At 44.2% G+C, this 23463-nt stretch overlaps 1 protein-coding gene across 1 annotated transcript in view; it reads left to right on the top strand.

Moving 5' to 3' along the window:
• Nucleotides 1–9128: 9128 nt before the first annotated feature.
• The window catches only part of BRK1 (BRICK1 subunit of SCAR/WAVE actin nucleating complex), a 63194-nt gene continuing 48859 nt past the window's right edge, over nucleotides 9129–23463 (top strand). Inside the window, exon 1 of the mRNA XM_069643853.1 lies at nucleotides 9129–9554. Coding sequence (XP_069499954.1) covers nucleotides 9437–9554 — 118 coding nt within the window. The 5' untranslated portion in view covers nucleotides 9129–9436. The remainder of the gene's footprint in view (nucleotides 9555–23463) is intronic.

The raw sequence follows: 23463 nt of genomic DNA, 5'->3' as shown, positions 1-23463 counted from the left end.
TGGAGGCCAATCCAGTACTGCGGTCACCTTCCTTGGATCCATAGAGTTACCCTTGTTAGATAAAACATATCCAGTTGGTGGAATTCGCATTTTTCCAATTTGCAGAACAGATGTGTTTCTTGCAGTCTGGACTACACTGTACGAACGTGGGAGATATTCTCTGTCATGGTATGTGAAAAAACGAGAATGTCGTCTAGATAGACTATGACGGACTGTAGTAGTAAATCGGCAAAGAGGTGGTCCATAAACCCTTGAAAGATAGCAGGAGCGTTGGATAAGCCAAAGGGCATGACCTAATATTCGAAATGTCCAAAGGGGGTACGGAATGCTGTCTTCCATTCATCTCCAGGTTTGACTTGAATGAGGTGTTAAGCTCCCCTAAAATCCAATTAATTACTGGCCCATTGGTCATCGATAAAGTTACCCTGCCGCTCCGCAATCTAGTAAGACGGGAAATGTGTGTATCTCTGAACCGGGGAGAATGAGCTTCACGTACAGTAGAACCACAGTAGTATCAGGATGATAGGATCCTTGTGGTAAGGGGGACTGCAGTGCACGTTGTAATGGGGAACCAATATCCTTTTCCCTGACCGTGGTTCCCCGTACGATTGGGAAGAACAGTTTCCCTGTCACATAGGAGTAGCTATCGGACAATACCGGACCAAATGTTCCTTCAACCCACAATACATGCACAGACCCATGGATCTCCTATAGTTTATTTCCTCCAGAGACAGGGGGCCACGGGTAACCCCTAGCTGCATAGGTTCATTGGGTTCACTTTCTTTCGTCACTACACAAGGTATCTATAGAGTGTTTCATAGACCTGAACCTTCTGTTCTCTGCGTGTCGGTCCTGCAAATGATAATCAAGCTGCATAGTGAGCGTAATCATTTCTGCTAAATTAACAGATGTAGGGATACGCGAAATCTCATCCTTTAAAACGTTTGATAATACCCTACGAAACAATGTGATTAAGGCATCGTCCAACCATGCTGCGTCAGCAGCCATCTGTTTGAGATCTTGCGAGACTACACGCGGGAAGTGTGCAATGAGCTGGAAACCCGACAGATGTGGAGCAAGGCACCAGGAGGACAGTCAGGCCTCACCGCTCCTCCTTTAAGCCGGGAATCAGCTCCAGAACTAAAGTCTGCACTATAAGCAGATCCCTGTACCTGCAGAGCGTAATTCCATGGCTGACAGTAAGCTTGGTGGGAGCTCTAGCAGGTTGAGGATGTAAATACAATCCACTGTGTGATCAGTGCAGGGAAGCCAACTGCACTGCTGCAATAGGACTGAACTGTGAATACTACTCCATGAACTATGACCACCTGCTCTCCCCTCTGTTTATGCAAGGTGTCAGAATAAACACCTCTCCGCCAATCTACTATCCTGTGATTATTTGGGGCCACCACAGGATGTTATACTGGATTACGGACTGTGATTGGACATAAGAAGCCAGGTGGAAACAAGAACCAATTAACAACAAACTTCACAATGACTTAATGTTCATAGGAGTGTAGTTCTTTAATTGTGTTTTTTATAGCTCTGATGTGTATATGGCTGCTCAAGAAGTAGTGTAGAGCTGTGCATAATCCGAGTTTCTGAGTCTTGACATAGAATTTGGAGCATTTAATGGTTGATTGTCCAAGCTTATCAGTGTACTTTTTGATCTCTTTTTAAGTCCCTAGATGTAATGTCCTACCTTTATTGTTATTTGTTTTCCGTTAGAGGATGAGTCCTCTCTTTGTTACATTAGTCGTGGGCTGCGACCCACGTGGTTAAGGGGCAGGGCTAACGCTGGCTAGGCAGTTCGCGCCTGATTAAAGTAAAAGTCAGACGCACATCTACGGCTCTGTGATTTATTGCCTCATTGATATTCACTGCTCTTATTATGCCTGCATGCCGATTCACACTGCGGTCTAGAGCGACCTCAATACAATCATAACAATGGCGATGAGGTTTCTATAACGCAATGCTGATGTCCGGATAGCGCAGGGGCTGCATCGCATCGCCCACCAGAGCGCATGCTGTTTGGAACGTACAGATCACAGCACTGCAGTGGATCGAGAGGCACGCGAGCAGGGCACGGACCTCAAGTAAGGAACATCAGGCAAACAGTGATCCGATCTACACAGGGCATGGATCCAGCTGAGCCCAAAACACGCGCCTCGCGTAATACACGTGGTGAAGGGATTAAATTAATACGCACGTGTTGCAGCTGCAAAGCGAGCTCCAGCTCATAGCAAATCGACAATACAAGAGTGCGAGCAGCACATACAAGCCAATATAAGGCCCTGGTCATCTCAGCTTGTCCCAGCACCTAACAAGCTGACACAGTACAGCCACACTACCAGGACTGCCCAAAGATGATAGTGGCTCTGAATCGCTTCAGCTAAAAGCCATGCAGCCTTTTGACATGGCAGATACTAGCAGTCTATGTTGCATCCTACTACACTCGCTTGGTCCAGTGGTACGAGATATTGGGCCTCATTCCGAGTATGGAGGTAATCATGGCGCTATTTGCGCCATGACTACCTCCCATACCGGTACCGAGTCCGCCCTGGTTCAATGGGGACTTACCGGTCCATTCCGACCTTGGAGGGACCAGTAAGACCCCATTGAAAAAGGCAATCCCCATTCCCATTTGAGCCTCCATAGGGCTCAATGGGAATGGGGAGGGAGCTAAAGGCGGTACCACAATTTGCGCTACCGTTATTTGCTCCCTGGTCCCTTTGCGGCTCCCGCTAAGGGCGTCTGGTAAAACCTTGGAATAGGGCACAAAGGGATTACTGGCACCGATGTCCTTAACGGTGCCCGGTATCCCTTTGCGCCCACCTCGTAATGAGGCCCATTGTGTTTGAAATGCCAGAATCCAATACAGACACATTCCAAGGTATTATTGACTCATTAAACACATACTTCGCACCTCTAAGAAATGTAGACTATGAACGGCACATTTTCCATACCTCCACTCAAGAAAGTGGCGAAAACATGGACAATTTCGTGATGAGGCTAAGGAAAAGGGTGAAATACTGTGATTCTGACAAGTACTCGACAGAGGAAGCACTAAAGTCACAGGCCATTGCTGGCTGCGGATCTCAAGAATTCAGGAAAAAACTACTCCAAAAGAGTAGAACATTAGAAGAAATACTACAGTTAGCATGCGCTGACTCTGCTCTAGCACTGCAGACTGAATCTCTAGGAAACATCAAAATGACTCAGTCTGCCTCAACTGCAACAGTATGTCCCATCAGAACGTCAAGAGACTCAACTGAACAAAAGAAATGTTATAGGTACGGTTTCAAATAACCTCACATTGGCCCATGCCCGGCCATAGGACACAAGTGTGATAAATGTGGAGGTGATAACAATTTTCAGTCCGTCTGCAAGAACATCAATTTTTATCAATCGGCGGAAGCAAGCAGGGACGCATGGAGACAAGATTGCCGCGGTTCAAGACGGGAAAGCCCAAGACCACGCATGCGTCACTCTCCTACCGCTTCCAGGCGCTATTCTCACAGCACATCACGTGAACTGCCTCAGGACGACAGCCGGCGGGAAGAAAGAAAAGACAATCCCAGCCATCACAGAACCAGACACGATTCACAAAGACAGCATGCGAGACAGAAAATTCGATACCTGGACGACTCCCCTCACAGAAGATGCGAGTCACATTCATCCTCCTCCAGTGGAGACCGTAAAAGGGGATATGTGCATGCCATCGGCAACAGAGTAGCTGCAGAATACAGTCCCACCTTACTGCTCCAATTAAATGGACAAAACAGGGAATTCCTAATCGACAGGGGGGCAACCCTAAATGTAATGAATGATGACACCTACAAGCTATTCACATACAAAAAATCGCTGAAAGAAGCAGACACGTAATATATCCCTACGGGTCAAACAAGCCCCTCAACTGTCGGGGAATGTTCACGGCAAACTGCCAAAACAAGGACAAAAGACATAAAATCAAAATATATGTCATAAAAGGCAAAGTTCCAGGAGGCAGCATTCTAAGCTTCAAGTCAGCAATTCAAATGGGACTCATTTAAACTATGTATCAAATAATGTCAGCATACACAGCCAGCTCAAAGGACATGATGCAGAAAATGTTCCCAGCACTTTTAACAGGCCTGGGCAAACTAAAAGACGAACAGATTAAATTACACATAAATCCACACATCCCGCCCACGCCGCAACACTAGAGAGGCATTCCTCTCAACATCCTATTATGACAGGACATCATCGAACCAGCATCAGGACGAACACTCTTGGGTACCAGTACAATCCCCAATTGTACTGGTACCCAAGAAGGGCAACAAGGACAGCATTTGCATATGCGTGGACATGAGAGCCCTGAATGTAGCCATAGAATGTGAGCGTCACCTTGCCCCCAGAATGACTGATATGATGCACCTACTTCACGGGGTCAAGGTGTTCTCAAAGCTAGTCTTAAATAAGGGCTATCACCAAATGGAATTGCACCCTACTTCAAGATATATCACCACATTCTCAACACACCTTGGCTTATTTAGATATAAAAAACTCAGTTTCGGGGTATCATCCGCAGCGGAAATCTCCCAAAATGAGATCCACCAGATAATTAAGCACATCCCAAATTGTTTAAATTATAGAGACGACATTCGAATCTTTGGCACCACTCAAGAGAGTCACAATGACACCCTAAGAAGAGTCTGCATGGTGCTTGAAAATGCCCATCTCACACTCAACCCCGACAAGTGCGAGATTAGCAAATCCACCCTGAATTTCTTCTGCCACATTTTCTCGAGAGACGGTCTGCAGCCGGATCCCGAAAAGGTTCAAGCACTAGTAGAGATCCCCACACCCACCTCTGTATCGGCTGTATGATCATTCCCCGGTATGGCAAGTTATTGCACATGATACATACAAGACTTTGCATCGGTAAGTACGCCACTCCGGCTACTCACGGGAAAACATCATGACTTCCAGTGGTCTAGCGAATGTGAAGAAGCTTTTAAAGAAATCAAAAAGCGCATTGCATCGGCATTGTGCATGGCATACTACAACCCTGACCTTAACACTGAACTAACAGTAGACGTGAGCCCAGTGGGACTGGGAGCAATACTAGGGCAAACCAAACCAGGCGCATCCCCAGATTCCCGAAGAAGAATCGTGGCTTACGCAAGCCGCAGTCTATCAGCCACAGAATGCACATACTCCCAACCTGAAAAGGAAAGCTGGCCGTAGTATGGACATGTGAGAATTATCACCTGTTTTTATATGGACAACCGTTTCCCATAATCACAGATCATCAAGCCCTCACCACCATCTACGGCAAACCAACTGCCAGGATGCCGCCACGTATCGCCAGGTGAGGATTAAGGTTACAGAAGTATTCCTTCAAAATCATTCAACCCTCAGGAAAGGACAATAACCCTGCAGATTTCTTATCAAGATACCCACTTCTAGCTTGAGATGAGCGACAGTCAAACAAAGAAAACCAATACTTAAACTACCTGGTAAGCAGTGCGCTCCCCAAGTCCATCACCACAGCCCAACTACTGGAAGCGACACAAAAGGACCACCTACTTCAGATAATACAGACGTGTCTGGGACTGAACCAGTAGCACACTCCACAGAAGATGAATAACACATTATCCCCAGACGAAGAACAACATTTCCGCACATTCAAACTCATTCCACACACATTGTCAACGTCTTCAGAGGGTCTACTACTAAAGCAAAACAGGATTGTAATTCCATCCGCTCTTCAAGATCAAGTATTAGACATCGCACATGCAGGGCACAGAGGCCTAGTATCAACCAAACGGCAACTCAGAACTAAGGTATGGTTCCCAGCAATGGATGAACGAGTAGAACAACTGTTAAGAAAATGCCTTGCATGCCAATTAGTGGCTCCACGCACTTTCCCCGAGCCCCTAAGAACCTCTGAAATGCCTTTGCAGGTGTGGGATGAAGTAGCCATCAACATATTTGGACCTCTGGAGAATGGCAAGTACGCACTGGTCACCATTGACGAAATGTCACGCTTTCCAGAAGTCCATCTCATCCACTCCACCAGCGCACAAGCAGTCATACCAGCCTTGGACAAGACTTTCGCAGACTATGGTATCCCATCTGTAGTAAAGTCGGACAATGGACCTCCCTTCAGTGGTCAAGACTTTGCCATGTTTGCAGAACACCTGGGATTCCAGCACTGCAAGATCACGCCGCTGTGGCCGCAAGCCAATGGAATGGCAGAGAGATTCATGGGAAACCTCAAGCGCATCCTCCAGGGATGCTCCATCACTAAGGGCTCATTCATGCAAGCCATCTGTACACTGCTACGTGAATACAGAAACACATCTCACAGCTCGACAGGGGAATGTCCGTCGGTCCTAATGTTCGGGCGCATCATAAGAACCACGTTGCCACGCCACCGGCAAGCCACGGTGAACCCTACCCACGTCAACACTGCAATAACCAAGAACAGAGACAGCAAGGCAAGAATGAAAGAGTATGCAGACACTCAAAGACACGCACGACCAAGTCCCATTCTGATAGGAGATGAAGTCCTGGTGCGGCAAAATCAGAACACTAAAGACACCCCCGCTTTCAAACCTGACCCAATGACCGTAACGCACATTCATGGCTCAATGATAACAGCTGCAAGCCCTCAGGGCACGGTCACCAGGAATTCTTCTTTCTTTCGGACATTCAAAGGTGACAGCACCCAAGCAAACACCACAGGGATAACCGCAGGTGATTCATCAGACATAGACTCTGAATACTGTGAAGAGGAGAGAGACGCTGAAGACAGCGACAGCGCGCACACAAATGCATCTCTACCTATTCGCAGTCCATCCAGGAAGGTCATACGAGGACCAACGAGATGGATTGAGGAAATGAACTAAGTAACCCCGTTGCATGTTAAGTGAGGGGGAGATGAAATGTCCTACCTTTATTGTTATTTGTTTTCCGTTAGAGGATGAGTCCTCTCTTTGTTACATTAGTCATGGGCTGCAACCCATGTGGTTAAGGGGTGGCGCAGTTCGCGCCTGATCAGTGTTGCCAGGTCCGCTTATTATAAGCGACTTTGGGCTTGTTTTTGGCCAAAGTCGCTTATAATATTTGCAGGTCGCTTGTCGCGGTTTTTGTCTGCGTTTTTTCCCAATTGTCTGCTTATTTTTCCGCTTGTTTGCCAGTCCCTGTCTGACTTGGGCCCATTGACAAAAAAGAAAAAAAAATGAATATGAAAGGCGAACATGAAGCCTTACTAATGTGAATCCACGCGCAGCGTTCTGGACGGGGCTGTCTGCAGTACACCTTTCTTTTATCACGAGCGCTCCCATTGTAGGTTGTGTGGAGGCATTTTGCATTGATGGGCTCTTTCAATATGAGAGACCCTTTGAAGACGCATTACCTAGCCAAGAGGTAAACACAGGGTATTTACGGCAACATGTAGTTTAGTCATGATGGAAACAAGCATTGACAATGACAATAGTTTGGGGTTTTGTGTAGGCATGGGAAAAGGCCCTTGGTAGGCACTGCTGTCTTTAGTTGTATGAACGGTAGCAGGTGCAAAATGGTGCAAGTACCTGGGCATCTAATGGCAGTGCCTGGCAAATTCCTGATACGTTTACAAAAGCCAAACACTGTTAACATGACTTCACTGAAGGGGACACACAGTGCTTTTAACTTGATTGGCTGAAGGCAGACCAGGTTAAGACATTTCTATTGCACCAGTAGCATTTACAGCTCAAATTACGTCATCATTGAGTGCAAAGTTTAATGTTAAGGCTTGATTAAAGAGAGCTCAAAGAGTTCCCATGAGAAGGTGTTTTGGGCGGGAAGGGGCAAGAACAGGGTTGGCGATTAGCATGGCAATGGGCAGTCAATGGGTGGGCTAGTGATTTACTAGAGGAGCAAGTCATGAGGGAGCCAATGACCAGAGGGGTGATGGACTATATGAACCAAGGACCAGAGGAGAGTGATCAACCAGGTTGCCTAATACAAGAAGGACGACGGTGGGGGGAGGGGGGCCATGTCACGCATGTCGCCATGAGCTAGTCCTGGATTTTCACTTTGCATACTGGTCCTTGTAGGCCCATACATATAATGGCAAGAAGTAAAATAGCATTTCTAGCAGTCCTAGCATTTAACAGGAAATGCCTGGACTGGCTCAGTGTCATGAAGTACATGTGGCTACTTGGCAGGTACCTGCAATGGAGCCAAGAACCAGAGGTGAGAGAGAATCAAGGACCAGAGCAGCCAAGGATCCAAAAAGCCAATGATGTGCTTTTATAAGTCGCACACATGCAAGAAATTAAAATAGACACCAATTGTAAGAAATAACAATTTTAATAAATGCTTTTTGTTAACATATTATGTTTGTGCTCTCTGTATGCATTCTTTCCCGTTATAGTTATTTTTCAACTTCTGAGACCTTTCCACCATGTTTTAGAGGTGCACTCTTCAGCTTATTTGGTTGGGAGTCAGCTTGTTTTGGGCTTGTTTTATAGGAGCATTCAGCTTATTTTTTCCTTCTGACCTGGCAATACTGCGCCTGATTAAAGTAACAGTCAGATGCATATCTACGGCTCCGTGATTTATTGCCTCATTGATATTCACTGCTCTTATTCTGCCTGCATGCCGATTCACACTGTGGTCTAGAGCGACCTCAATACAATCATAACACTATAGAACTGTAACTCTGAATGTTTGGTGGTCAATGCTGCTGAATACAGCTAAAGTGTCCTTGGCTGTATCTATGTTTAAAAATGTAAATGTGCCTCTTAACGAGATTTTACATACCTAAAATGTTGATAGGTCTATAATTTCCTTACATAAAATGTCGTCAAATGTTTTGATGAAACTCCTGATTGACATGTGATTTGTGAAATTATCTTTGTGTGTTGTTTTTCTTCTATTCTATTGTTTAATATATAAGTGACACATTTCTCAAAGGGTTGTTTATGCAAGTCAAACAAAATTAAATTAAAAACATAGTTCAAACACTACACAAATGAAAATACACTACAAGATGAACAAAAGAAAACACCCTTAAAGATGTCTGCCACGGTTACGTGCAGCTTAACCGTGGTATTTTCGTCCGTCTTCTGTGTTTGCTTTACTTCTCTTTCTCTATGTTATGGAGGTTGTCCGTCTTCTAGATCAAAGCGTTTCTCTTAAATATATCCCAGTTCCAGTTGATTAATTCTGAATTGCAAACTACAATATCCAACAAAGCTTCTCTCAAACTGGGGGCAGCAGCAGCAGCTCATTTGGTGACAGCTCTTCCGGTTCTTTGACAGCTGACGGATTCTATTTCCTACTGCCTGCTCTCCCATTCGGTGGACGGTAGATGGTGCTGGTCCGTTATCCTATACGATGTTAGCACTTCCTCTTGTCGGCTGCGCCCACATACGGAGTTAGCAATAGCAACGAAGAGAAGATGTCCAACCAGGAGGACCCGGTTCAGCGCGAGATCCACCAGGACTGGGCGAACCGCGAATACATTGAGGTGATCACCAGCAGCATCAAGAAGATTGCAGACTTCCTCAACTCGTTCGGTGAGCTGGGGCATTGCAGAAGCCAAGTAGGGGCCTGTCGGTGAAAAGGGGCACAGCCAGGCCTGTCGGGGTGGGGCTCTCAGTAGGGGTTGCAGCACGGTGTGTCTGGATATATAGAATGCAGTCTTTCACCACGCCCCTAAAAGGCAGGCGCACGCCACCTCTGATCTGGGGGGCTTAAGGATGTTAGTGAAGCCCTACCTGTACACCGTGCAATAACCCCGAGTCTCTGTGGAGGGGTCTCTACGTGTACTTCAGAAACAGTAGGTGTGAGGAGGAAGGTGTCGTCGCGTTACATGCAGACCTGCTTTAAGTAACGCGGTGGTAATGGTATCTGAGGTAAGAGCTACTCTGCGCCTCAGCACCAGATGTGTCAGCGGGATATTGCTAGAGGAAAATGCCCTTTCGCCAATTGCATTGTAGTATGCAGCCCCTTCCAAATAAGCAAACCGTATTGTTAGTAGATACCAATGTGGAGCTCCCCAGACAATAATGGGCTCATACGGGCGACCCGGCATTGCGGGTATCATTGGTGGACACAAGCCATAAAATCTCCAGACGGCATTAGTTAAGGTCTTGCCATCAGCAGCGGACTGATGAGCGGAGGAATATAAACAGGATCTGCAAGTACTGTGCGGTGAGCCGTACACATACTAGCATGTACAGTGAGCACACATTTTAAAAGTTTGAATGCGCCTTGCAGGGAACCCGACCTGTAACTGCAGGTTGTATCCATATGTCAGAGACGACTGTCACGGTTCTCCTTTCGCCGCATTCCTTTTCCTTAGCCCTTGTCCGAGAGTCTGAGCCAGCCACAGTATCCCTCTGTCTGGCCATTAATCTGTTTCATTTGATCTAACTTTGTTCTCAACCCGCCCCCAAATGTGCCCCTCTCATTTTCTCTTCCTTGTTATCTCCTCATTTTTCCATCCCTTTATTCAGTAGCAAAGCCATTGAACTATTTTACAATTCATCATCGTAAAATGATACATTAAAATGTAATTTGGCAAGCCATAAAATAAAACATACCAATACTAAAACGCGAGAAAACATACAAATTCAGTAAATAATTTTACATGGCCCTTGAAGTAAAGCCTACAACGGTAGGAGCATCGTTTCATCTGATTTCAGGCAGGCCATTGTGAGATAGTGGGCTGCTATTTTCCTCACCCTCTCTTCTATAGTGGATGTACTGTATTCTACAGCCTCCTTTACACGTTTTTAATATTGTTTGACTTAAAGAGTGCTAGGAGCTCCTGGTTCTCCATCTGCAATAATGCTGGATTAAGAGTAATTAGTGCATCCCCAGTCTGAACTGTCTTATCACATTCGGAGAGTCTTATTTTAGATGCGTTGCCCCTTTTAGCAGTTGGGTAGCCCGGACAATGACATCCCGATCTATGCTTGTTTTGTTGCACATGGGATATAATGTATCGATGTGTGCGAGATAGGCAATGTGAGCTTGTGAAACGTGGCCTGTATGCTAGAGGCCAGTGCAGGGTTGCATGTTGTTTTGCCTTGTGACGCCTACTATCCCGTTCCTCTGATTAACCGTCTCCTGTCTAAGATCCCCCACCACCTTATACTAAACACACAAGCCCCCAAAAGATGCTTAGCTGTGACTTCAACACAAACCCAGCCACGACTAATCTCTCCTCTTTAGCCCTGTCTCCCACTCCCGCATGGCTATCCAGACTCAAAGCCCTGTAGTCTATCAGATCTTGGACTCTGAATAACATTCTGCCTGTGTTGAGCAGGCAATAAGGTGTTTTTTTAGGTGTTAACCATGTTTGCATTGTAATGGACCGTGCTGGCGAGTGTGAGGATGTTTCAAAATGTCACCTGACATTTACTGCAAGTAAATGGTTAAACGGTTTCACTGTGCATGGCTGGCCTGTGGGTGGCAGCATTGCACCAAATATGACGTGCACTTATGGTGACATGTACCTTTTGACAGAAAGCACTGATAAATATTGTCACCCATCACCAGGGGGGCATTTGTTTTAGATCGATTATGTAAACAAAGGAACTCGCCCTGCAGGTTGTGTGTTATTTTTAACAATTTGCTAGGCCTGAGTGGGCAGCATGATTTCAGTATACATTCAGTGAGGGGAAACCAGGCACAATTAACTATAATTTAATTCAGAAAAAAAGTACACAATGTCAAATATTACATAGTCAAATAGTTTCTATATCTCATTTTACAAGTTTTAGCTGTGCATGTCCACATAACTGCAGTTGATTAGGAGGTGGGTGATCAAGGTTTGTTTGAACCTTTTATTTAACAGTAAAGCTGTGAGCATGCACACTTGCGTTTTAAAAGTGATCGAACTTCCATTAGTTGCTGAAAAATCTGCTAAAACATAATTAAATAAGTTACATTTCATGTGGTGTGGTGGTGCCAGAAATTTTGTTGGCTGCATTCTGCGAGAAATTACCTCTCAGGTTTGGAAACGGAGGGGTGCCATTTAGCTCCAACTTGTAGCCCAGTTGAGCCTCGTTAAGTTGACACAAAAAACTACCAGGAGCTACATTTCAATCACCAGTCCAACTGATGCCGAAAATTCACACATATGAGAAGTTACCTCTGTGCGTTTGGGACATTGAGGTCACATCAATACGACATTTGACGCATAAGGGGTCATGCATAAATAATAGATAAAATGGTATGTTTGCATCTTATGTGGACGTTAGATTTGCTGAACGCTATGTAATAGTTCGTGGTCACTGGTTAATGTTGGATCCCCATGAGCTTCTTTTAGCTCCTGTGTATCTAATCATAATTTCAATCCCTTCCTCTGCAGTACAGCTATCTACGATAAAATCACTTGTAGTAAGGTGAAATCGAGCTACAGAATTGCACACCACAATGAGTAGAAGCATGCATTGACGGCTCCCATTTAACAAATGTGGCCATCAATGCATGCTCACTGCCGTGAAGTATGGCAAAGAGAAAGCTATGTGTTAAATGTTGTAGACAATTTAGTTGCACTGGAGATGAGTGACTGTGTCAAAGTGAGGATAAATATTGTAGTTTGGCAAATTGCACTGGTGCTGCATAACCAAGCAAGGAGTGCTTGACAAAAGTTTACCAACTCCTATCGGTTAGATTTGATTTGACTATTAAGGAGAAATAGTTGGATTCACACAAATTGAGCATTTGCACGTTTATTGCGCTACATTACAAATAACTTGCTTCAAAGAAAGAGAGTGGGTCATATGACATTTCCAGCTAATCCTGCGTTCTACATTCCTGATCTTGGCTTAAGGAAGGTGAAGGTGGAGATGGAATTCACGGACAGGAAATCTTACATAGCTGAGCTTATGGGTGGCCTTCAGGATGCTGAACTAGAAGAGGTAATGCGATGGGAAGGGTAGCTGAGAACAAATGCATTGGTAATAAAATAAAAAAGGGGTCTTTTTAAGATCTGTGGAGATGGACTTTAGCAAGCAGTAGAACAGCTGGGCAAGAGCATGCTTGCAGAAAACCTAATGGCACAGAGAAAATTAGCAACCAGCTAAGGGTTGGGCAAGTACACATGTGGTATTGTTAGACTTGCCCAGTAGGGGTTCATACGTGTGGATACTTCAACAGTCACATAAGGAAAGATCCAATTCCATATGATGGACCAGTGAAAGGAGTGCGGCAACCTGTGTAAATGGTGTTGGTACCACCAAAATGGGTCCTGTGAGTTGCAAGGGGTCAGATTCCAGTCCATGCTGGGCATAGGCCCCCAAATATGATTTTGAGATGGGAGTATTTTATTCCATAAATTCAGGAGTAAGTAAGTAATTCTCATTGCCAGTGGAGCTTTTCTTTTTTAGGCAAGTAACCATTTTATCTTGCCTCTAAAACAGATATTTTCCATTCCATACTGATTTTATCCTGTTAGCCTGTTAATTTAGCAAGTAACCCAAATTAAAACGTTAATTTCTATTTTCAAAACGCCTCTTCAAAGCAGGCAAAAATGGCTCTGCTGTTACCACTGATCCATGTGTATATAGAAACTGTAACTAAGGAGCACATTCAAACGTTTATTATTCGATTGTTTTCATTATTAATGTATCAAATTATTTATAATCAGAAGTAAAACATTAGCAACAACAAGCTTTTACTCTATGCCAACACAGTTGTCAGTTATTTCATACCTTTTTAATCACAATATCAAAATCACACAATTCATTTAATATGTATAAGAACACGATCTCTAAATCATAAAATGTTTAACATACCCCACATTTCATTTCTTTATACATGTGCAAATATGCTGCAGGTTTCATTTATTTACATACATGTCCAAACGTTCAACGTCAACATGGAAAGAAAGCCTTCTAATTGTAATAAACCTTGATGTGCGATCCTGTAGAGAAGCCCCTCATGCTCGCACCAGAAAAAATACAATCCACTACGTGAACAAATCCCAACACACCTCTTACAATGAGAACAACGTTTTATTTCTACAAGAAATAGAAATGCACCAGCAAAGTGCTCTGCTGTCACTGCACGTATTAATTTTGGACGAACGTTCAACTTTTTTATAAAGGCACACATCGCCATCAGTGACGTAATCTACGTAGGTTGGGAATGGCTGGTTGGTTTGACCCTATGCATAGGCTACCTGCTCCATAATGGATGCCAGGCCATTGGTCCCAGCCCTGCCCATACATCTTCTTCCACGTGGTCTTCTCATCACACGTCAGCAGGCACGAAGTTACAATGAATTGCTTGTTACCAAAAGAAAAATAATACATTCTTTATCTCTGACCTAACATGCTCCTGGTACTGCAGACATAGGCTAAGGGAGGACCTTCGCTTCTTACTAACTACATCTCGATTCCAGACACATTGGCGCCATCCCAAGACTCCCCCGCCCCCTCGTTTTTAGCTATGTTGCTTTATCCTTCCCTGCACCTTGCAGCACAAATCGCGTAACCTATGGTGCAGGCAAGTGGTCCCTCCTTTCTGATCTTTTCTGATCAATTGTGTCTCTAACAAATTTATGGTTGGTGGTCTGGGACTGGCTGGTACTTTGGAATGCCAGGGGTCTAGGAATGGGGGCATTTGAGTGCTATTAGTTACAGTTGAAACGGGGAAGGTCGGAGGCTCATGCACTCCTTCGCGTGAGATCGCTTTTTACAGAGAGCTCTCAACCCCCTTGTGGCCTTGCAGGGCAGATTCTTTGTGGAATACAAACTCTGGCAATATGAGACAATGGAAGGTCTATGAAGCTCTGCAGCTCTGGCCTTTCACACCGGTGCCAATAATACAACCTATTCTCACATGCAGTCATCTACTTCCCCATGTGTCTATTGGCGCCTGCGGCCCTAACTGCAGCGTGATCCAAGGCCTTGTTTTTAATATGGCTTCTGCTAGCCAAGATGGTGTTTTGTTCCCCAGGTATACCAGTGTTGAAAACCTGCACCACCCTCCCCGCATCACGGTTGCTATGGACACTACCCTCTACCCACACCTGTATCCTCCCCGAGCCCCTACTGCACACTTACAGGCCTCTACCTCATCCAAAAACGTCGGGGGTCGCGTCCCTTCTTCCCAACAATTCCCTACCTTCCCCATTTGTTGTTGCTGCATGATTTAATTCTCATACTTGGTTCCTTCTCTCCACTCTCCAACTAGTTTAGACGTAAAACGACGAATTATTGCTATGTCTTCATCATAACAAATGTATCCATTTTATATTACACTGGTCTTGCTGCTGAATGTCTTTAAAAACATTATAATTCACCAATAATTGACTTTAACAGGCTGCTGTACTGCTTCAACGTATAAAGGGCATGCATGACATATATTGTTTTAATTACCCTGCCCGTAACAAGTGACCACCAATCACATACCTTCAAGGGTATTCACATATTCTAGGCAGAATACTCCGACTTCAAAAAGATGTAAGCTCTTTAAAAGAGTTTAAATCATTTGTAATCACAATTAACATTATAAAGTGCCATTCCAATTCATGTATTTACCAACACAGAAGATTATTTCATTCTGTTGGACTCGGACATGCACTTCAGTGCTGATGTTAAACTTGTTCAGTCCAAACTTGTGCATCAGCAAGGCTTACCTCCTGAATGTTTAATTATTTACAATACTGACAGCATTCGGGCGCGTATCTCACTCTGCTTTATTTTGTACAAGTGGAGCCATGCGATTTATCTTGGACAATGCCCTTGCCTAGTTCTCCCAGATCACATATCTAGAGATGGCACTAGACCTAAACGGACTTGCCATTGAAAAATGATGACGATTGAGTCCCTTGCCCACCATGTTATAAGATGTTTAATTGAAAAATGGAATCCTAACTTGGAGCTTGTAATGTGAATATCGGTGATCCAATCACTACTTCAATCGTCATCTTGTGAGATTTTGTCAGGGGGCCGTTATTCAGACAGCTTCTATGATGTTCCTCCCTTAATATATCTCGTAGCATATGGATAGATTTGAATTACATGAGAGGGTTCTGTAGGGTAGGAAAAACTGTGGACCTTGGCTGAAAAAAGCCAGCGGTGAGGACTGCACGCCCTTGGCCTAGATGAGTCGCTAGAGTAACATTCAATTCAAGTTTAGCTATGACTTTCAAAGGATTGCTTTCATTCATAAGAAAGGCAGGGAACCACTCTGAATTTGCATGAAACCAGTATGACCAGTTAGCAGCGGCCTGTGCCAATGTGCTAAAAAACGCCAATGCATTTCGGACATAATGTCCTTCATCAGGGAAATTACCTGTGTGTGCCACAAAAGAGACCACTGGAACCCCAAAGAATATCGTGTCACAAAAATAAACCAGCAATGGGATGAAAATCCACCCAATATCAGTCAATCATAATTGATGTGGCAGTAACTGATTTGTAGTGTGGTCAACAATCGGTGCGATTGAAAACACATAGTGTAAAAAGTCATTATTTACAGTCACATTATGGTGAGCAATTTGGAAATAGCCCAGCAGTATGTATGTACAATTTTATAATGATGCATTGTCACAGATCAGGAGATGCGCGTGAGGAAGAAGGGAAGGAAAAGGAAAAAAAACTAAAATTACGAGTTAGACCATACGACCAAGCTAGTATAACTATGAATGTGTCAAGGTGTGACGTGGTGTCATATTATCTCACCTGGCTAAGTAATTGCAATAGGAGTGTATATGCTTCCAACTGTAGACCCCGCTCTCTCACAAGGGGAGTGTGCCCCAATTAAAATATCAGTCACGCCGGTGATAATTGGGTAAAAGACTGCAGCTATTCTAGCGCTGCAAAGCAGTAATGGAAGAAGACCAGTTTGTGTAATTACAATGCCACCTAGGGTCGGCCACACTATTCTGTCTGAAATTACCAGTAGTCATCTACCTTACCTTCATTAGCCGCTCGCCTGCCTGCTGGTGTGAAGAGCTCTCAAGAATAAGTAGCGCTTGCCAATTGCTTTAATGTAGTGGATCAACTGTTCACGTTCGTGTGCACGTCATAGTTCAGTGATCTAAGAATATGCCTGGCGGTCCCAGTGGGACGTGTACCGCCGTGCCTGATCACTACCATAGCACACTGAAAAATGTTTAACTTCAAAGTGTTATTTAAAACGTTAGCTGTCAGTAATGCAGTAAAGCGAATTAACAGTGGCGCCCTTGTTGGGCAATTCTAGCATAACCTATCAATATTGTTGTCGTTATCAGTACCTCTTGGGGCACGCTCCCAACCTAAAATGTATAAGATTGTGAAACCTCTTCAATCAGGGCAAGTGTGTATACAGAGTGGCACGTATGGTAGACAGTTGCAGAAGCTACATGCACTTTCTATTGCAGAAAAACGGGGCAGTAGTTCATGGTACTGATGAGGAGGCGAAAGAAGTTGAGATGCAGACCCAATTCCAGATCCAGACGCAGAGAACTTGGTCGTCGACCTGTCCGACAGACATTGCACACAAGAGCTGCACAGTACAAAAAGGAATGAGATGCGCCCCCACACACAGTTCTAATAACCTCAATATGAAAGTGGACTTTTCAAGTACACACACAAACTTAAATTACAGACCTTCTTTGCATAACTACCCCCTAAAGAAGACTGCATAGATGTGGATGAAACAGAAGGACATATACAGAGTTCAAACCTAAAAGTACCCTCAGCCAATCCTTACACCCTACATAAGGCAAGGCACCCTAAACATTGAACTACTTCTGGTGCTAATTCTTGTGGTGTGAACAGTCTGGGCATGCCTGTTGCATGGGGGATTAATGGACACGCATAGCGAGAGTCGCTTGACTTCTACCTTCATGTAGTTGTACCACACATTGTCGGTTTTAGGGTGATGCACATCTTTAACACTACTTGGATACATTCCTGAGTTTGAGACATCCCTCCTAATTCTGGTGACGAGTACACTAATCTTCACTGGTGTATATTTGCAATATTGGTGATGTTATTGGACCCACCCCTAGAAAACAACCATATGGATTCAGCCATAAGAAGAGAAGAGGAGAGAAGAAAAAAAAAAGAATACAGGCCATAATCCTCTTGACATTATCTACTGTTCATGATGGCTGTGAAAATAACATTAGTGTCCATCTGCCCAAAGGAGCAGATTGAGTTCAGAGAAGTTAAGGAAATTTCCCTCCTTATTTTTCTCCCCCCTTTTCCTTCTTTTGCTCCTGAGGGGCGGTGTTGTATCAGTTGTCCTTACGGGCGTCTGTTATGTGGATCCACATCTTCCGGCCAGCAACCTTGACTGCTGTGGGCGTGGCTTAAATGATGTTGTACGGGCCTTCAAATCTTGGTTGATTTCACTTTCATGTGAAGTCCCTTTATAAAGATTTTATCGCCCGGGGAAGAGCTGTTGCTGCTGTGGAAGTGCTGAATCCTGCTGTGCTGTTGGTATGTCCGTCACTGGTGAGTGAGGACCAATCTGCCAGGGGATAAGTCTAATAGATTTTGTTAACTCCATAGATATCCCCGAAATTCATCACCTAGAATGTGTACAGAATTTTATCGAGGCTGTGCATGTGGGTGGGAGTGGAGTATACAGCCTAGTGCCAGTTACAATCTCGTGAGGAGTAAGATGAAGATCTGACCCTGACTGATGTAGAGAGCAAATAATGCTAATGGCAGACAATAAAGCCAACTCTTTTCAATGTGTTTCAAATGTTGTCAAGACGTTCTTTCAATGGTTCCACAACCCGTTGACTTGCTGGTGATAAATTGAGCACCATCTGTGCTTTATGCCCAATAAAAGGGACATTTCTTTGACAAGTTCATTAAAGAAGTGAGTCCCGTTATCAGATCTGAGGACATCATATTCCCCCCCTGGGTAAATACTTCTCATACTAGAATATTTGCTGCCGTTTGGTGGATCTGCTTCAAGCCAACTAGAGAATGGGCACGCCACAGCAATTAGATCACAGAAGTTACTGCACCTGTTAACCATGTTCAGGTAGTCAATGTGGAGGTGTGGAAATGGTTCTGAGGGGCAGGGCAATGGCACTTTCAATGTTCTAAGTTTGTGACCTGTAGTGTACGTTTGACATGTACAATTAAATATGACACTTGTCAAGATGTTCCTGGAGGCTGGGAATGAGCCATTCTTGTAGTAAGTCAGCTGCAATGTACTGCTTGGATACATGCGCAGGGTAGTGCAATCGCTGAAAGGCAACTCTAAGGAGTGCCTGGGGCACCACTATGTTTCCTGAAATATTCTGTCTCCTTAAATCTGTGGGGGTTAAAGAACACCCGCCGGGGAGCCCGTGCCTGTAGTTCGATAATTTGAGTCACTGTAATTGCATTGTAAGGAACCTTTAGTGCTACTTGTTGTAATATATAGGCCCCGCTCTCTAACAGAAAACTTTATTTTAGCACTGTATAATTATCAGCTAGCAACTCTTGAGTCTAATTCTCGCTTCGTCCTGCCAGGTGATTTTAACTATTGGCTTGGCCACGAAGATGACGCACTGGCAACAGAATTCGAGCTGTCTCTCACTGATTTTGGGTTTGAGCAAAAAATCTGTGTGCCCACCCACCAACTGGGCCACATATTAGATGGGCCTCAATGAACACGTGGATAGCCAGGACTTTCTGGTTACCCCCTGTCCTTGGTCTAACCATGCCTTTTGTGCACTTTTCAAATTTGGCTACGTTCCCTTTTAAAAGTCAAAAACAGAAAGCCCCATACCACGCTGGTGAGGAACTTGAAATTGCTCACCTGCAAAAAAAAATGGAACCCCTAATCTGCTCGAATACCCTCTTTAGGGACTCCACACCTGTGTCTGAAAGGTGTAAAATTCTTATTGATAACCTAGATCCATTACCAACTCCTTGGCCCCTTTGAAATCCAGAAACAACCTGGAAGGGAAGAAAAGCAAACTCCGGTTTTCACCGGACCTGCAAAAACTGAAATCATCGTCTCTTAAGCTCTTCTATTTGTGGAAAGCCAATCAAGGTCCGCAATCGCTAGCGGTTTACAAAGCAGCTGCTAAAGTGTACAAATCAGAGATTGTGGCAACCAAGAAAATCTTTCACAACTCAAGAATTCAGAAGCCAAGTCTGATGTGAAAGAATTATTTAAAATATTGAAGCAACAGGAGAACATTTCCCCTCTGTTAGCTAATTCCTTAATTAAGGATGCCTCCTGGTGTCAAAATATTCAAGACGCGATGCAAAACAAGCTTAACGGCATAAGGTTGGACATAGTTTCAAAAATAAACCTGCTTGTGTACTCTGACAAATGTCAGGTAGGAGTCTTTTGTTAGATGTCCCTCCACCCCCCCAGTTTAATTTTACACCTACAACCATAGCCAGGTCCTCCACCCCGATAGAAAAGCTGAAAGCTACCAGGTGAAAAGGAGACCCGTGCTCTTCAATGATAATTAAATCCTGTCCCCCGGAATGCTATCTGAAAATTTGTCAACTCTTCCTTAACAGAATGGTCTGTTCCAGTGGATATAAAAAAAGCCTGGGTCACCCCCATACTGAAAAAACCTGCCCTTGATCCGGAGGTTCCCCTTAACTATAGATCCATATCTAATACGCCGTTCTTATTGAAAATCCTTAACCGCATTACATATAATCAAATTTCGAAACACCTCGACTAATTCCCCATCTTAAACCCCTATCAATCAGGTTTCAGAAGGGGTTTTGGAACCTAGACGTCATTACTGGAATTGAAATCAAGACCTTTGGAGCGATTGGATAAAGGATCTCTGTCTCTTGTAATATCATTGGATTTGTCAGCTGCATTTCACTTGGTTGACCACACCATTCTGGTTTCCAGAATGGTGAAGGTGGCAAATCTTTCACCTCTTGCAGCTCAATAGATAGGGTCTTTTTTTAGCCAATAGAAAAAGTAGGGTTTCTGTGGATGAGGTAGAGGCTGCTCCAGTGCCAGTGGACTTTGGGGTCCCACAGGGGGCTTGCATCTCCCCATGTTTTTATAACCTCTTCATGGATTCCTTCTTTGCCCTTTTTAGAGCAGGAGGGAGTCATGTTTTCTAACTATGCGGATGAGACTCAATGTGTCATCCTGCTGACTGCCTTTCATGCCACAGATGAAGGTGAATTTAATAGTCTACTCTCTGAGAATTGGATGGATGGCAATAATCTCTCCCTCAACAAAAGAAAAACTGAGTTGATGACTGTAGTTTCTGCATCGATGCAAGCAAAGTTTCACCCTGACTATTTCTGCTTTATGCTTGGTCAAGTGAAACGTTATCCACAGGCAAAAGTAAAAATCCTAGGGGTTACTCTTGATCAACTATTGAATGAGGTCTTGCGTGGCTTGCCTTGCTTCAGCAGCTGTTTATTATGTGAAGCTGCTGGCGCACCTGAGACCTTTAATTTCCCAGGATAACGCTGCAACCATAGCGAGAGCTATTATTTGTTCTAAAATAGATTATTGTAGATTATTTAGTATGCTAAAAACTGCGTGTTCGACGTATAATGTGGTAGGGCATCCCATTGTGCTTGCAGAGGATTTCTGTTTTGCGAAAGCAGCTGCTGCCAGTACATGCTCACATGGAAAATGTACCTGCATTACTGGGTCCAAGAGACCACTGTAATAAGCCAAAGGCTTGTGTCCCATGGATGTCTGGTGCGTGAGGACAGCCATCATCACTTGACCATTAGAATGTGAGAACAGGAACAAAACCTTATAGTAATCTAGTGTTGCTACAACGGGTGCATTACTGATGTCATTTGTGAGTTCCTGAAAAGACTGGACCATCTCATCTGTCCAGACAATGATTGATTGAGATGTTTATAAACGCGAACACACAAAACCAATCGAAACCTGGCGCAGTTGGAATATATCATCAGAACAGAAGTATAATTGCTAATCTCATGATCGTAGTAGCCCATAGGTCAAAGGCAAAACCTCCTCTAAAAAAAGGTGCGTTTTTAGTCCTGCTCGAAATGTTAGGAGCAAGTTCATGTTCCTTAAATTCAGAGGGAGACTATTCCACAATCTGGGCCAAAAGACTGCAGATTCTCAATCTCCCCAAAAAATACATTTTGTCCTGGGGATAATGAGTAGGTGTTTGCCTTCCAACCCTAGTAGGTTAGTATTGTGTCAACTTGTCCTGTCCCTCATGTAGCTTGTGCCAGACCATTTGTACATTTCAACACTGGGGTGTGTTTTGGTACCCTGAACACTAATCAAACCGCTGCATTTCGTGTCCTTTGCAAAGGATGAATCTGTTTGGTGGGGGCTCCAGCGAGGAGGCTGTTGCAATAGTCCAGTATCGAGTTAACTAGGACTCCTATCACTATGGCATGGTCATTCTCAGGTAAATAGGGGAGGGCTTGTCGTAGCAGTCGGATGTTATAGAAAGCTGACTGAACTTTTGCTGAGACCTGACCATCGCAGCCCAAATCACTCTGCCATATGCACCATAGATTTCTTTTACTTTAGAGGCATACTTCAGTCTTGAGCCCAAAAAACAGAGGTGGGGGCAGGCTTCTATTCCACCCCTTTGGTCCAAAGAGAATCACCTCTGTTTTGCTTGGATTAAGCTGCAGCCAGTTTAGTGCCATCCATACCCTTATTTCTTCAAGACATCTACATAACTTGATGAGTGAGTCATCTACGTCATCAAGTCTAATATAAAGCTTCGTGTAGTCGGCATATGATTGAAAACTTGTTATATTTTCCTAATATGCCCATCAATGAGCGGAGGTAGATATTGAACAGAAGAGGGGAAGTGCAGAACCCTGTGGGACCCCACAAGATTGTGAGAGAATTTCTGCCAGGGAACCCCCCCCAGCTGTACACATTGTCTGTGCCACACCATTGTTTGCACCCCACCAAAAAGGATTTAAATAAACAAACAATACAATACCAATCCGAGGCACTTTCAGCATCATTTCCTATGCTTTTTAGGCAATCCAGCAAAATACTGTGGTCCACCGTATCAAACGCTGCGGGTAGATCTAGCATTACAAGTAGGAATAATTTACCATCATCCCCTGCTTGCAACCACTCCTGCCATCCCACCGTCAGCGCTGTTTCAGTCCCAAATGTGGGCTGGAATTCTGATTGCAACGGATGTATCAGGCCCTCTTCTTCAATATAGTCCTGGAACAGTGATGTGGCCACTTTTTCCAGGATTTTTCCTGGCCAGGGAAGGCCTGCAATGGGACGATAACTCTGAAAGTCATCAGGATCCAAATTTGGCTCCTTCAGCATAGGGGAGATATAAACCTATAAAAACTTAGTCATAAATGGAGTTAGATCTGACGATATACCCTTTGCAGCGTATGCAGGCAAGGCGGGGAAAGTGAATTATTAGTAGGTTTTAAAGTCTACAGTATGGTAGAGCTATTATCTTCTAATGCCTACTTAAAGGTGAACGGTGGACTCTTGAAAGTTCCCCCTTTCATTGACATAGTATTCCTGTCCATGGAGTTCGGGGGAGCACTATGT

This window comes from Ambystoma mexicanum, chromosome 2p, assembly GCF_040938575.1.
Source record: "Ambystoma mexicanum isolate Mex_15411 chromosome 2p, UKY_AmexF1_1, whole genome shotgun sequence".
Taxonomy (NCBI): domain Eukaryota; kingdom Metazoa; phylum Chordata; class Amphibia; order Caudata; family Ambystomatidae; genus Ambystoma; species Ambystoma mexicanum.
The sequence above is the reverse complement of the archived record's forward strand: the minus strand, read 5'-3'. Positions and strand labels throughout refer to the sequence as shown.